At 35.2% G+C, this 17,330-nt stretch overlaps 1 protein-coding gene across 1 annotated transcript in view; it reads right to left on the bottom strand.

The window, feature by feature from the left end:
* The window catches only part of LOC117027302 (selection and upkeep of intraepithelial T-cells protein 7-like), a 29,912-nt gene extending 13,802 nt beyond the window's left edge, over nucleotides 1-16,110 (bottom strand). Inside the window, exons 1-5 of the mRNA XM_033114903.1 lie at nucleotides 15,831-16,110; nucleotides 13,672-13,752; nucleotides 6,735-7,082; nucleotides 6,103-6,384; nucleotides 2,300-2,431 (exon numbers count right to left, since the gene is read on the bottom strand). Coding sequence (XP_032970794.1) covers nucleotides 2,300-2,431; nucleotides 6,103-6,384; nucleotides 6,735-7,082; nucleotides 13,672-13,750 — 841 coding nt within the window. The 5' untranslated portion in view covers nucleotides 13,751-13,752; nucleotides 15,831-16,110. The remainder of the gene's footprint in view (nucleotides 1-2,299; nucleotides 2,432-6,102; nucleotides 6,385-6,734; nucleotides 7,083-13,671; nucleotides 13,753-15,830) is intronic.
* Between the last annotated feature and the right edge of the window lie 1,220 nt (nucleotides 16,111-17,330).

Below are 17,330 nucleotides of genomic sequence, written 5' to 3' on the forward strand. Positions count from 1 at the left end.
CATTCATTATTGTTGTTGCGTGTTTTTGTGTGCTGTCACAAGAATGTCTGAGTTTGAATTAGAGCAACAAACAAACATTAAATTTCTTGTTAAACTTGGTTAAGAGTGGAAGTGAAATCAGGGTCATGTTATTTCAAGTTTATGGGGATAATGCCATGAAAAAAACAGCAGTGTACAAATGGAATAAATGTTTTTCTGAGGGGAGAGAACGCATCACTGATGAAGAGAGGTTAGGGAGGCCAGTAACGAGCAGAACTGATGAAAACATTGCAAAAATTCATGGAATTGTGAGTCAAAATCATTGGCTAACTGAGAAGCATAGCAGACCAAGTAAACATCAATAGAGAAAGTTAGGAAAATCTTAACTGAAAATCTTGGCATGAGAAAGGAATGTGCAAAAATGGTCCTGAGGGAGCTCACGAATGAACAAAAGCAAAGGAGAGTTGAAGTTTGCCAAGACCTTCCGGAGAGGCAAGATGATATTTTTGGCACTGTTATCAATGGTGTTGAAACATGGGTGTACCAATACGACCCTGAAACAAAGCGTCAAAGTGCACAATGGAAATCAGCCATGTCTCCACGACCAAAAAAGTCCCGTCAGCCCAAATCAAGAGTCAAAATGATGTTGCTAACTTTTTTGATATCAGAGGGATTATTCATTATGAATTTGTACCAACTGGACAGTTAACCAAGTTTACTATTTGGAAGTGCTGAAAGGCAGCATGAAAAATTTAGATGAAAATAACCTGAACTTTCGCCAACAATTCATGGCTCTTGCATCACGACAATGCACCAGCTCACGTGGCACTGTCTGTGAGGGAGTTTTTAGCCAGTAAACAAATAACTGTATTGGAACACCCTCCCTACTCACCTGGTCTGGCCCCCAGTGACTTCTTTTTTTACCTGAAGATAAAGGAAATATTGAAAGGAAGACATTTAAGTGACATTCAGGACATGAAGGGTAATATGACGACAGCTCTCATGGTCATTCCAGAAAAAGAGTTCCAAAATTGCTTTGAAGCATGGACTAGGTGCTGGCATTGGTGCATAGCTTCCCAAGGAGAGTACTTCGGAGGTGACCGTAGTGATATTCAGCAATGAGGTGTGTAGCACTTTTTCTAGGATGAGTTCGTGAACTTAATTGCCAGGCCTTATACATATCAATTTGCTCTTTGATTTATATCACCTTCCACTAGAGTAAAATAACCAGAAACAGTGAGATACTTTTTAATGAAACCCAGTTGGAATAAAGTCTCTAAAAGACTTTCCTGCTAAGACAGAGAAGAGCTATTGATTTAGATATCATTGTCAGATGTCTGGTATTAATAGATTTAATTTTCCAAACTATGCAACAGGATGGCTCATGAGTTAATAACCTCCTCAACCATTAATATATACAAGCAAAAACCTGAAACTAAATACCAAAGAGAAGCATAAGGTTAGAGCATGCGAATTGGAGCTAATGTATCCGCACTTTAAGTTGGCTTTGCCACTTACGAGCTATGTGAGCCATGACATCCTCATCTATTAGATGGTGACAATAATAGCACTGCCTTTTAGGATTGATTCAGATAAATTCTGTAAAATTATTATCACCAGGTCTAATATAAGGTAGACACATAAGTGTAGCACCAGGTTTTATGGATTAGGTAGGAAAATGGGCACAATGGATTGCAACTTCTCCTTTGACTCATGTCCATTAAATTGTCTACTCATCTTCAGATTTACATCCCCCACCTCGAAGTGTACTCAACTATAGACGATCTAGTTTGTTTGGTCAGAAGTTGAGAAAAGGTTCATTCTTTAAAATATTCCATGTCCTTGTACCTGCCTGGGTCACTGAATCATTCAGTGATATTTTTATTCAGAATTGTGATGTAGTTTAGCCATAAAACCAGAAGGAATAGTCTGATTGTAAAGGACTCCCTGGTTTATATACCCATCTCTTTTCACATTGATTTTATTCAAGCCCTTGAATGTAGGTAATGTCTTGAAAATTTATGGCAATCTGTGTATTTCCTACTTCATTTTTCTTGAATAGGCTTACTCAAGAGAGAAAGCACTCCTTTGGGAGTACAGAAGTAACGGTGGATCTGAGCAGCTCAGGAGACATCTGTAGTGATCTCAGATCTCAAACCACATTGGGGAAGCTCATAATTGAGAGGTGTGAAGTTCAGTACCTCTAAAGTAAGAAATAAACCCTCAATCTTCCTATGTAAGGCTTGGCATTGGTTGACAAATGTCAAACAGTTTTGTACAAACATCCCACGTGACTTAGGCAGTACATTAAGAGTGATACCTTTAATGATTCCATCCTCGTTGCAGCAGTTACCTTTTTTCATGAAACACAGATAGAAAAGGAACAAAGCCATCACACATAGAAATGAAAGTGAAGCTCTCACCAAACCATTGTATGGGTCCAACAGGGCATCTGAAAAAAAGCACAGCGCAATTTGAATATCAATAAACCCACAACATGGAGCACCATTGGATTAGGAATTGTACTGCAAGTAAAGCAGGATTCCCCTTCAGGTCCTGCATTTTCTTCACATTTTGTGTTTAGATCGGGGGCTAAAGATGAGTGGAGCTGTTTTAGTGGCTAGTACAGAGTTTGGGATTGAACTTGTTTGGGGGATAGAACTTACATTGAGGCTACAGTGGATTGTAAGAACTTTCTCTTTTGTCTTTTATTAATATTCCAGTACAAATGCTTCCTGATTATGAAGGAAATAATCAAGCAGAACTCCAGACACCATAACTCATGCTGGTTGTTGAGCAGCTCAATGGCTGTAAGACAGCCTCAGAATGATCTCTAGTGAGCTCTTAGGGTGTAAAGCTAATGGAGATGAAAAGATCTTTCTTTGCTTTCACGGTATGCATTTTTTGATAAGGTCTCTTTAGTATAGTATATTCCTTTAAAAATGTTTGTTTTTTAATTTTTAGCATTTAACTTCCTACCCATATGATATTTATTTCTATATATAGTTCTAGGCATAAGTCTTTTTCTTCCAGACAGACAGTCAATTATTCCAATACCATATAGGAACTTTTTCGTCTTTTTCTTAATGCATTAAAATTCATACTTTACAACTTGATATACATTGCTTCCTTATGATTTAGCTCTCCTCTCTTTCTACCCTTTCTAATTTTTATTATTGATACAATGGCCTAGTCCTGTGACAAAATAATATTCTATGGTCAGGAATTGCCAGAAATTATTTAACTCCTTGCATGTTCATAATCATTTTATTATTTAAACACACTCCAGAAAATAATTCTTTGAAGGTTTAAAAAAAGTTGGATAAAGTAATTTTGAAGTTAGTATGGAAGAATGAATATGTATAAATGTCAGAAAAAAAGTTAAAAAGAAAAATAAGGAGAAAGAATTCCTTTAACAGATAAAAAAACTAACTACAATAAAATGATTACATTGATTTTGGATTATTTTTATCTACATGGAGGTAAATTCAAAATTTAGTACTCCTCCACAAATATTTATATCCTTGTGAGTTCTTTTAGACAGAGTGCATATTGTTTTTCACATAGGTTCTGTATCTGCCTGTGACTTTATGTATTTTGTGGCTAATGTTAAGCGTATACTATTTTCCCCCAGATTTTCCTTTGGGATTTTACCTCTGATTATTATATCCCTATTCTAGTCCATAATTAAGAATATATCTTAATTATGGTTGCATAATTGACTCTACCATATATTTGGTACTTCTGAATGTTAGCAACATTTTTTTGGATAGTTTTTTAAAAAAAAAAAAACTTTACCATGCAATGTTTTTGCAGATTTGATGTTAATTTTATGTTATTTTAAAATCTGCATTAATATTTGTAAATTGGATAAAAGTCTGAGAGCTTTACTTATTACATAGGATGTGAAAAATTGTAACAATATTGCTCATATAGTCCATGAAAACCTTTTTTCCAAAAATGTGTTATTACATAATCCAATTTTAAATACTATTCATTTAATTGCATCTGATATGGCTCTTTTTCTCAAATATTGTGCTTATAGCCTATTCCAATTTGTATCCTACTTGAAATAATTGAATTTATCTATATAATCCTTACAAACTTGCATAAGAAACAACTATATTTACTGAAACTATAAGAAACATTAGAAGGATTAAAAAGAGTTTCTAATGGAAATTACCTTTTATCATTGATAAAAGAGTGAGATCAAAACAAATACTTCTAAATATTTCTTTTTGCCTGCTGCGTTTGTTTACTTCTACCTCTCTCCCTACTCCTTCTCAGATACTTTGCAGGTTTCTCTTAATCATCTAGAGGACATCTAAAAGGTGAATGCTAGAAAATTCAGTTCTAGGATTCTTTGTTGTTGTTCTTTTATTCCCCCTGTTTTTATTCCTTTTGTGGTCTTGTCCAGTTTCACAGTTGTAAATATTCTTCTTAGGTTGAAGACATTCACATTATGTCTCAAGCCTGGTCTCCTCCACAAAACTTTAAACTCTTATATCTAATTTCTAGTCAAAATTTTCATTTGCAAGTCTTATATGTATGGTCTTATCTTTAAGATATGCTCATCTCACAAACTTACCCATCTCAGTAGATGAAAACTTATCTTTCATGACTCAGGCTCTTAACCTTGGAATCATTCTTTATTCCTCTCTTTCTCTTTCATCACATATTCATCCATCAATAAATTCCATCAGCACTACATTTAAAATATATATAGAATCTTATGAACTCTTACCATCTTTTCTGCTATACCTATTTCCCAGATCATCATTATAAACTCCTATCTAGTCAGGGTAAAATTCTTTTTTTTTTCCTTCTCCAATCCATGTTTGAATACTCCAAGAAAACTAGAGAGAATTTTTACAAGAAAAAGTTATGCTCTCAATTAGACTAGAAAGAGATTCCCTGAAGTGACATCTGAAGACACAACACTACTCCTATAATCAACCTTGATATCTCTGTATAGGTGTTAGCTAAAGGTATCTTTGTCACAAATAGGACATAGCCTTTTTCTGTCTGGCCTTTAATGTCCATCCACCATGCTTTTGAGGAGCGATATATTGACCAATAATCAGGAAACCTGTGCTTTACTTCCACATTTTACTTACTCTTGGTTTGACTGGCTTTTCTTAATATCTGTCTACCTATAAATGGCCACAAAAATCCCTCCGTACTAAATTTTCAGGAAGTTTTAAAGACAATGTTAGTACTGAATACTATATGATTATAAGCAAAAATTTTTGCTTCTACTGATACATTTGAGAGTCACAAAAACCCATGAAGTATGGTTATACTCATTTCTAAGATGAGAAAATTTAGTAAGGAAAGTAAATGACGTCTTTTAAGTCACTGAGCTAAAAACTTGTTAAGCTTACACACGAATACTGTGAATGAAAGAGGGGCTCTGTAATAAATCAGTGACCAAAAGTAACCTCAAAGGGTGATCTGATCATAATGTTCCAACTGGGCGGGTCATGGTGGGGAGTCATGCCTCAGGCCTATAACTAATTTAGTAAAATATTTATCTTTACCTTAAGCAAGCCCTGTCCATGGTTCTTGTGCATCTAGATTAACACACCTGTGAAATGCCAGAGTAATTCTCTTTTTCAGACCCCTATTCAGGGAAACCACCCTCAAGGGGATACATAATTTTGTTAACTATCCTGTAATCTAATCACAGAGATTTCCCTGGCTTGCTTTCTCCCTCCTTCATGTAATCTTTCTTATGTTTCCTCCTTAATTCCAAAAATATAAAAATAATGGCAAAACTGACATTCTTGGGAGCATTTGAGATATTGCTTCCTGGCATGTCCTCAGTTTGGCTCAAAAAAGCTCTTATAAAAATTCTCTACAGGTTTGGATGTTCTTGTGTTGACAATATTGTGAGGGTCTAACGAGATAATGGCTTCTAGGTATAAAGCTATAATGTGTATTTCAGTTGTGGGTTGTCACTATCCTTCTTCTAAATTTTTCTTCTAAAGCCTTCATCTCAGCACCTGACAACATCTGTAGTACCGAAATTCATAACAATTATAAAGCTTTTTAATATTAATTATCTCATTAATTTTCTCTTTATGTTGCTTTATTGACAACCAAACCCTGCCAGACACTCACCAGCTATGATGATATTTGTCTGTTTCCCTTTACCTATTAGAGGGTTGAGAATGTAGCAAGTCACATTGCCCTGTGATTTGTTTCTGAGGAAAAGAGTCATCTTCATGTGGAATAATCCAGCTCCATCCTTTGAATAGGATTTTGACGAATGTGGAACTACTTCTCCCTTGTTGTCTCTCCACTCCATCTGGGGCTGTGGGAACCAGCCTCCTGAGTTACATTCCACCATGAGTCCATTAGCGACAGGAGTGTAAACATAGATCTGCATCTCTACACCCAATGCTGGATAAATGAGACAGAAAACAAGACAGTTATTGTATTGAGGTTGAATTGAAAGTTGAAAGGAAAAGAGTCTCATCAATCTTGTATTCTGCAATATAAGAAAGGGTAATACTCAAGTCCACATCCAAGCAACAAGTTAGACTACCTCTGGTCACTCAGCACTATCGATTCACTGCATAGTATATTTTTCAGTAGATATATGTGGTTTTCTCACTATTTTTAATACTTGAAAACTCTATAAAATATAAAAATGACAAGAAATAAAAAGAAAAAATTGATGTATTTTCCACATATTTAAACTCATGGAATCACAAGGCCATTGGTATGCAATGTTCCACCATAAACCTTACCTGCTACACTCAGGTTCATGCCGGACATATCACTGAAGTCACTATCCTTAAATGAACACTGGTATGGTCCATTATCAGAAACACTGATATTATGAAGTCTGAGAGTCACTTTGCCCGTGCTAATGGCCTCTTCCACAAACTCTGTGCGATCCACATATTCTGGGGCAGCTTCTCCATTCACTTCATGGCCACCTTTGTACAGGTAAATAAGCTTGGACTGGTTACCCTTGAACCAGCCCACCTCCATGTGTTGTGCACTTCGTGGTGGGGATAACTGGCAGCTAAGCTCAGCCTGTCCTCCTACTGTAGCCATGAGGTGTCCAGTGGAAGTGGTCACTGTCCACTTTTCTGTAGAGAAAGACAGAAAAATAGGATAAATTTGAGAACAACAACATCTTTGTTGCTACACATTGAAGGACTCACTGTATTCTTCCCATCTGACCTAACCATTCTAAACGCCTAGCTCTGACTATATCTATTTAAATCAATATTTTATTTTTTGAAAAGACCAATGTTACTACATTATTCTCTATAACATATACTTACTTGGGTTCCGGGAACTTGGCAGAGCAGAAAGCATAGGAATCTGACTCCCTCCTTAGACAACAATTGCACTGGCAGAATCTGCCTGAGGTAAGCATTTTGTAATTCTGGACTCTATTAAAGGCCTTTAACTTCCAGAGGAAACCTTGGATGGTCAATTGTATTAATTTTGGTCAATTTTGCTCATATCACAGTAGCAGGTACCCATCCCCCACACTCAGCCTCATGACAGGCAGCTGTGAGACTATGCCTGGAGCTATTTTCACACAGCTTTTGGGAGCCAGGTTAGGCAAAAAGGACTCTGTCCTTCAAATATTGTGGCTCTGCTGTGATTGCTGCTTCCAGTCACAGAGACTGGAAGGCAAAGAAGCAAGTGGACATTTTTGTTGTACCTTTTCATGTATTTTTCAAGCCCCTTCCCTCTATCTGAATCCAGGGAATTGAAAGGATCAGCATCCTTTCATTCAACCCTTCATTTTTCTTTTTGCCCTTTTTGGGAGACAGACATTAAACATTAGAATATTCAAAAGCAAGTGCATATATGGGGGGAAATTAGAAAGTGACCACACATGCCCAGGAAAAGGCACATGCTCACAAAAGACCTTAGGAAACCTGAAGTTTACACCTCAGGCTGATCCACTGCACACAGACAGCCTACAACAATAAAACAAAACAAAAACAACAAAGAAAACAATAACAAAAAACCAGTAAGTACTGGAAAAGGAGGGCTATCTGATTTTGAGTTAAGACATTAGATTCAAATGTCCAGTTTTCAATTTAAAAATCTCAAAACATATAAAGAAACAGGAAAACATGGCCCATTCTAAGGAACAAAATAAATAAACAAACAGAAACTGTCCTAAAAAAAGACCTAGGGGAGCTGACTCTGGGTGGTGAACACACAGTGTGATTTATGGATGATGTGATACAGAATTGCACAACTGAAATCTATGTAATTCTACTAACAATTGTCACCCCCAATAAATTAAAAATAAATTAAAAAAAAAAAAAAAAAAAGACCTGATGACAGATCTACAATTAAAGACTTTAAAACGACTGTCATAAAGATGGTCAAAGAACTATGGGAAGATGTGAAGAAAATCAAGGAAAAAAATGTATGAACAAAATGTAACTATAAAAATAAAGACCTGTAAACCTAAAAAGAAACAAAAAGGAATTCCGGAGCTTTTTGAAAAACACAACTGAAATAGGGGGATTCAAAGGCAGATTTGAACAGGAAAAAAAATGAAAAACAAAAAACAACCAGTGAACTTGAAGACAGGACAATGGAAATTATGAAGCCTGGGGAACAGACAGAAAAAAGATTTTAAAAAGTGAAAAGAACTTAAGGATTTGTGGGATTCCATTGAGTAGATCAATATATTCATGTGGGAGCTCCAGAAGGAGAAAAGAGAGAAAGGAGCAGAGAAAATATTTGGAATAATGATGGCTGAAAACTTCCCAAATGTGATGAAAGATGACTATAAACATCTATGGAAGTCGACAAACTCTAAGTATGATGAACTCAAAGAGAACCAATCTAGACACTTTATAGCCAAACTTTCAAAAGACAAAGAGAGTCAATCTTGAGAGCAGCAAGAGAGAACCAACTCATCACATATGAGGGATTATAAACACATTTCTCATCAGAACTTTGGAAGCCAGATGGCAGTGGGACAATATAGTCAAAGTGCTAAAATGAAAAGAAAAGAAAAAACTATATTAACAAGAACCATATATTAACCAAGAACCAGCAGAGTATCTAGAAGTGAGGGAGAAATTAAGACATTCCCAGATAAACAAATCTGAGGGAGTTTGTAACTCCTGGATCTGCCATACAAAAAATATTCAAGAACATTACAGTAACTTGAAGTTGTATGAAAAATAAAGTACCCAGTAAAGGTAAATACATGAACAATTATAAAAGCTATTATTACTACAATAGTTTCTAACTTCACTTTATGTCTCTATGTGATTTAAGAGTCTAATACATTAAAAAAAAAAACAGCTATTAGTCTAACAGCTAGCATTATTGTAACTTTGGTTTATAGGTTCACATTTTATATTGTAAATATAAGAAACTAATGCATTTAAAAGAATTATTAGTTTATGTTTTAGGGCACACATATATAAAAATATAATTTTGTAACATCAGCAAGTAAAAGGGACAGGTACAGAGCAGCTACAGAAACAGAGTTTTCGTATGTTATTCAAGTTAAGTTGTTATATATTCAAATTAGAGTGTTATAATTTTATGATGTTAAATGCAATCTCCCATGATAACCTCAAAGAAAGTAGCTATAGAATATGTTTTTTAAAAGGAAAGAGAAAGGAATTTAGACATTTCAATATAGAAATCAACTAGAAACAAAAAGAAAGTAATGAAGAAAATGAGGGACAATAAAGCTATAAGGTATACAAAACATAACAAAATGACAAAAGTAAGTCATTACTTTAAATGTAAATGGATTAAATTCTCCAATTAACAGGCAGAGTAGGCAGAATGGATAAAAACACAACATCCAACCATATGCTACCTGTAAAAGACTCACTTTAGATCCAAACAGTCAAATAAATTGAAAGTGAAAGGATGGAAAAAGATAACCCAGGCAAGAGGAAAAAATGGTGATGATTGCACAACATTATGAATATATTTAACATTACTGAGCTGTACACTTTAAAAATAGTTAATGCTGTTATGTGTATTTTACCACAACAAAAATTTATACTTGATAGAAAATAAAACCACATATAGTAAAATGGATACAAACAAAGAACAGGGCAATAAATAGAAAACAGGAATATATATATTAGATATTAATCCAATTATATCAATAATCACTTTAAATGTCAGTGGTCTAAATACCGCAAGACAGAGATTGTCAGAGTGTTTCCAAAAACAAAATCCAATGATATGGTGTCTACAAGAAACCCACTTTTAATATAAAGAGTTTCATTTTTACAAGAGGAAAAGTGTGACAGATACAAAACAAGGAATGCTATTCAGTCTTAAAAAGAAATGAAATCATGTCATATGCTACAGCATGAATGAATCTGGAAGATAATAAATTAAATAAGTGAATCACAGAAGAACAGATACTGCATAATTCTACTTAAATGAGGTATCTAAGGACACAGTCAACTCATAGAAGCAGAGACTAGAATCACAGTTTCCTATGGCTGAAAGGAGAGAAAAATGGGGAGTTGTTTTTCAATAAGTATTTTTAAAAATTATACTATACTGCTTTATGGGTAATGCAAATACCTTATAATAACCAAGAATTCCTAGTACCTCTCTCCAATTTCTTGCATCATCATTGTCATTTACTTCACTTATACATAAAACTATAATCATTGATTACATTGTTGCTGTTAAATTATTTTGAACAAATTATTACCTTTAGATCAATTAAAAATAAAAAAAACAAAAGTTTGAATGTTGCCTTCATGTCTTCCTTACCTATTGCTCTTTCTTTTTTTAATGGAGATTTGATTTTCTGACCTGTATCATTTTCCTTCTTTGTAAAGAACTTGTTTTAACATTTCTTGAAAGCTCTATAAGTAAACTGTTTTTGTTGTTTTTTTGGTCCGGCTTCTTTCAAGATTTTTTCTTTTTCTTTAGTTTTCCGCAGTTTAAATACGATGTCTCAATTTAGTTTTTTAGTATTTATTTTCCATGGTGTTCACTAAGCTTCCTGGATCTATGGTTTGGTACCTGACATTAATTTACATTAATTTAGGAAAATTCTCAGTCATTATTGTTTCACATATTCTTTTCTGTTTTTTTCTCTTTCTCTTCTCCTTCTTCTCCTTTTTTTTTTTTTTTTTTTTAAGAAGGGCACAGCTCACAGTGGCTTATGTGGGATCAAACCGGCAATCGTGGTGTTATTAGCACCACACTCTAACCAATTGAGCTAACTGGCCACCCGTTATCCTTCTAATAGTCCCATTACATGCACATCATACTTTTTGTCCTTGTCTCACAGCTCTTGGATTTTTCTTTTCTTTTCTTTTTAAACTCCTTTTCTATTTTTAGTTTTGGAAGTTTCTATTGGTATATCCTTACACTCGGATATTCTTTCCTTATTCATGTCTCATCTACTAATGAGCCCATGAAAGGTATTCTTCATTGCTGTCACAGTGTTTTTGATTTCTATAATTTTTAAAATTCTTTCTTAGAATTTACATTTCTTACATTGCCCATCTGTTCTTGGATGTCGCCTACTTTTTCCATTAGAGTGTGTGTGTGTATATATATATATATATATATATTCTCTTTTTTTAAAATTAAAGTTTATTGGGGTGACAATTGTTAGTAAAGTTACATAGGTTTGAGGTGTACAATTCTGCAATACATCATCTAGTACATATCACATTGTGTGTTCACCCAGAGTCAGTTCTCTTTCCATCACTATATATTTGATCCCTTTTACCCTCATCTACCATGCCCCTCACCCTTTACCCTCTGGTAACCACAAAACTATTGTCCGTGTCTGTGAATTTTTGTTTCTTCATTTGTTTGTCTTGTTCCTTTGTTGTCTTCAGTTTTATATACCACATATCAGTGAAATCATATTGTTCTCTACTTTTTCTGACTTATTTCGCTGAGCATAATAATCCCCAGATCCACCCATGTTGTTGCCAATGGCATTATTTCATCATTTTTTATGGCAGAATAGTATTCCATTGTGTATATATATCACATCTTCTTTATCTGATCATCTACTGAAGGACACTTTAGTTGTTTACATGTCATGGCCACCGTAAACAAAGTTGCAATGAACACAGTAGCACATATATCTTTATGGTTAAATGTTTTCAGATTTTTTTGGTAGATACCCAAGAGAGGGATTGCTGGGTTATATAGTAATTCTATTCTTAATTTTCTGAGGAATCTTCACACTGCCTTCCATAGCGGCTGCACCAATCTACATTTCCACCAACAGAGTATGAGGGTTCCTTTTTCTCCACAGCCTCTCCAACACTTGTTATTATTTGTCTTCTTAATGATTGCCATTCTAACTGGAGTGAGGTAATATCTCATTGTGGTTTTTATTTGCATTTCCCTGACAATTAATTACGTTGAACATTTTTTAATATTTTTAATATGACTATCTGTATGTCCTCTTTGGAGAAATGTCTGTTCAGGTCCTCTGCCCATTTTTAAATTGGATTGTTTGATCTTTTGGTGTTGAGTTGTATGAGTTCCTTATATATTTTGAATATTAGCCCCTTATCAGAGGCGTTGTTTGCAAAAATTTCCTATTCGGTTGGTTGGCTCTTTATTTTGTCAATTGGTTCTTTTGTAGTGCAGAAGCTTTTTAGTTTGATATAGTCCCATTCATTTATTTTAGCTTTTACTTGCTCTGCCTTTGAAGTCAAACTCATAAAATCCTCTTTGAACCCAAGGTCCTTAAGTTTAGTACCTATGTTTTCTTCTATGTAGTTTATTGTTTCAGGTATATGTAGAGCCCTTATTATATTAATCATAGTTTTTTTAAATTCTCAGTTTGATCATTCCAAAACTCTTGCCATATCAAAGTCAGGTTTTGATGTTTGCTCTATCCCTTTAAACTGTATTTTTCTGCCTTTTAGTATGCCTGACAATTTTTTTTTTGAAATCCAAACATGATGAATTAGATAGAAGGAACTCTGGTTGAAGGCTTTTAGTGATGTGCTAGTAGATGTAGGGGGAGGGGAGGTGTTCCCTCCCCTGTAGTCCTGTGATTACATAGTCCTCAGTGACCTTAGACTGATTAGATCTCAGTGAGCCTATGTCCTTCGCTGTGAAGTTCATAAGTGCATCTCAGTTTTTTTTCCCTCTTAGGTGGGCTGGAGTTAAATATTTCCCTATCCCTTCTTCAGTCAATCTGATAAAACATCAATAGGTTAGCTGCTGGTAAAATAGTCTCTCTTGATGGCAGACCATGTTAAGACAGCATATTTCAAAATGGGTATTCTTCCCAGCCTCCTGTCTAAAACATGGGTGGATTGTTTTACTCCAATATTCATATGACAACCTAGGAAAGATCCTGGAAGCAAAACTGACAAAAGTAAGTTATCCCATGACTGCCCCTCTCTTAGGCTGTTTTAACTCTTAGGCTGGTCCACACTGAGCCTTCAGCAATTCAGTAATTACAGTTTAGATCTTCTACCCTGGTATTGGTTGTCATCGAGGTTTCTTGTCTGGGAGGTTGTGAGTCTCTAACTCTCTGCTTGACTAACTCCCCCATATGGAGGGGCAGAAGTTTGTCCTATGACCTTACTTCTCTGTTGGAGTTGTTGATTTTCAATTTTTTTCAGCTCTTTTACTTGCTGTGAAGATGAACACTAGGCATCTGTCCTCAGTTTGTTCCATACCTGTGACTCAGTAAGAAAAAGTAGTTGTTCTTACCTGACATGGATGTCATCACTTGTAGGAAAAGAAAGCTCACACAGTACCCAGAAAAAGAAGATGATTTAGGCTTCATCATGCCTGGAAAGAGGACAAGAAGAAAATCATAGACTATGAGGTATTGGTTAGGAATTGTCAAGATACACAAAATTAAATGAAGAACAGGAAAAGGGACAACCTTGAGACTCTCCTTTTAGAATATAAGTCTTCTCTGTGCTCAATAAAATGACCATATTCCCTTCAAGTGTTCTGATGAGAAGAGGCCTTCTCAGTCCCTCTCTCTCACTAATTCACATTCTGCTATTTCTGTCTCTTTCACTTTGAGACCTAACTTACTAAATGAACATATCCTCCAGCAGTTTTAACAAATGGAAGAGAAAAATATTCTAAGTGAATGAATTGGGGGAGGAAAGAAAAAATGACAAGCACAAAAGCATGAATGCCTAAATGTGCATGGTAAAGTAAGGAAAGTATATTTTGAATTCATGCCCTTGAAAAACTAAGATGAGAGAGAACAAATTGTGGTGGAACTGAAAAAGCTTGTTAACAATTTCATATATTATTTATAACAAAAGAGAAAAGCTGCTGAAATATTAATTGGACATCCTGTGTTTTATCTGGCAGCCCTACTCAAACTCATCATAGTCACAAACGGGAGTTGAATCACAGACTCAGTAATAAATAAATAAATAAATATAAAATGACAACAAAAAACTGGTTCAAACAATATATGTCTTAAAGGGAAATGTAGGACTTTATTCAAATCATAGCCATGTGCTAAAGAAATGAGTCAAGATCTGAAGGAAGAAATTCCTTTGGTCCTGGACACTAACAAAATCTGTCCACTATTAAAGAGAGGGAGAGAGAAAGAGAGAGAGAGGATTATTTGGCCTATATAAAGCCAATGGGAAAAAAATTTAAAGTAATGGTGCTTTATATTTTATTATTTTACACATCTGACAAATATGACAAACAATTATCAGCAGCATTGGCCCATTAAACTATTCATATCCCAGTGTGTGGAAGAGGTAGGTTGGCATACCACCCAGAAAAGCAGATTACAATTTCCAAATAGATTTAATAATATCTAAATGACTCATAGTGATTCTGGTGTCTCCCTGCTAGACCATTGCTATTCAGAATCATTAACTTAAGCCTTGAATCTATGAAAGATACTCATTTTTAAAAGCAAGCTATAAGAGAAATAAAAGCACATGTCCATATTAAGACTTACGTGCAAGTGTTAATAGTAGCTTTATTTGTAATAGTCAACAATTGGGAGTAACTCAAAATTTTATCTATGATGAATGGAAAAACAAGTTCTTGTATATCCATATGATGTAATATACTCAACAATAAAAAGGAACAATGATATACTCTGGTTTCTCTTCAAATCGTATGAAAAGAATGAACCATTTTTACACACGTGTGAATCTTAAAAGGATTGTGCTGTGTTAAAGAAGTCAGACAGAAAAAATTGTTTATACTATGTGATTTCATGAACATAAAATTCTAGAAAATGCAAATAATCCCTATAAAAGTAGATCAGTGGTAGCCTGAGGACAACAAAATGGAGAGAAGGGAACAATTACAAAAGTGCATGACTTTTCCATCACTTTTGGGAATGATGGATATGTTTATTATAGTTAATTATAGTTTCACAGGTTTATACATATGTCAAACTTAAATATTCACCTTAAACATATGCAGTTTGTTGTATGTCATTTATACCTCAATAAATCTGTTGTTTTGTAAAGTTTACTTTTAAAATTACAATTAAAAATCCTAGTAATAAGATTTTAGGAGCTATTTATATTTAAGAACTATACCATTTATATCAGGTCTAAAACATTGGTATCATTGTAAGTTTTCTTTGCATTCTTTGCAAAGAGACTGGGGAAGGGGCACCATTTCTGGGACCCAGGGCAGATAGAACCAGTTTTCAAGTATTAGCAATCCAATACTAAAATCTGAAAGCATATCTTCTCCTTTGAAACACCTCACTGCCAGTTAACTTTCCAAATCTCAGATATCACTATTCTGTGATGAAAAGATTGGCAAGGCATTATGGAATTAGAACTAAAAGAACCACTAACACCATGTTTTAGGAGGCTGGATATTGCCTTGTCCCTAACCATAATTCACAATTGATCACTTACTTGAGTTCCAGAGTCCAGAGGAAATTTTTTTCCAGGTCCTTCAAAGTCGCCTCAATGTCTGAAGGTGATTCAGCCGTACTCCTCCACCAATAGTTGGTAATAGATGCACTCAAAGGGGGCACTCTGTTTAACCTGAGCTTCCACCTATTGTCTGCCAGCAGAACTTTTTTTGCTGGCAATCTGAAATCGATATCCCCTTATAGGAAAAACAGCGAGGTGTCTGTTTCACATTATAAAATCTCAAATCCGTTTGCAGCTACACCTTGCATTACCCAAGAGAACTCGGTGTTACAGCTGCAAGAGACAGGTCCCAACACGACCTGCCTTAGTCTGAGATGATATCGGAGCTAAGGAGTCTTTCTTTATTTTCCCCTGGATGTTTCCTTGACATCATGAGAATGCTGGGATGAACATAAGGGGAATTCTTGCTCGTCTTAATAGTTATATGTCTTTTAAGGTATCTTTGTAAACACAATTTAGAGTTTCATCTTACTCATCCACCCCTACTGAATACTTATTGTGTTTTCTCCTTCCCTGTACCAGTTCTGTTTTCTTCCTGAAAACTATATTATATTCAATTTAGAGAAAAGGGCAGAATAAGCACTTGGAAAATAATTTTCAAAGCATTATTATTATTATCATTATCATTATTATTATTAACCAAACACTGGGATTTTTAAATTAAGAGGAACCTGGATGAGGCTTCAGTAGTCTGTGCTGGAAATTATCTGGTCCACAGGGGACTTTCAATGATCGTGTTCTAAAAAGGGGTCTGGACATAGACTACTAGTACCACAAAGCAGAAAGCGTATAAAATGAGGTTTAGGGAGTACAAAACTTATAAGCTTGTAAGGAGAGGATCATAGGCAAATCTCTGAATTCTACTTACCTCATAGAAAGTTGTGCTTAGGCTACATATGGCTGGACTGCTGGTCTCAGGGTCAGTGTTCCCTAGAGAGGAACCCACTCCTGCTGTAATGCTCTACTTTTAAGGGAGAAAACGTATGCGAGTCTAAAACAAAAGTGACTCAGGAGTTAAGGGGGCATGGTAGAAGAAGGTAAAGGGGGTCAAATATATGGTGATGGAAGCAGAACTGACTGGGTGGTGAACATATAATGTGATATACAGATGATTGTACACCTGAAACCTATGTAGTTTTGCTGACTATTGTCACCCCAATAAATTAAAAAGAAAAAGGAAGTGACTAGTCTTAGACTGTTTGGTTGTGCCAACTCAGACCTGCTGGGCCATCTCTGCTGAGCTACTGACTGAAAGGAGAGGGTTGGAAATGAGCCTCCAGGGCCGTCTACATTTCCTCAGTACACCTCTGACACTTGAAGCTTCAGTAAATATTTCTTTCCATTTTAAGTCACTGTCTGGGGAATAGTGGAGGGCTGTTGGGGGGCATTCCTCTATATTTTTAAAAAGAAGAGAAGTTCATCCCAAGTCTCAAGAGTACTCATGTATTTCAGGGTAGGACTACTTCAAGTTAACTGAGT

This window comes from Rhinolophus ferrumequinum, chromosome 9 (genome assembly GCF_004115265.2).
Source record: "Rhinolophus ferrumequinum isolate MPI-CBG mRhiFer1 chromosome 9, mRhiFer1_v1.p, whole genome shotgun sequence".
Taxonomy (NCBI): Eukaryota; Metazoa; Chordata; class Mammalia; order Chiroptera; family Rhinolophidae; genus Rhinolophus; species Rhinolophus ferrumequinum.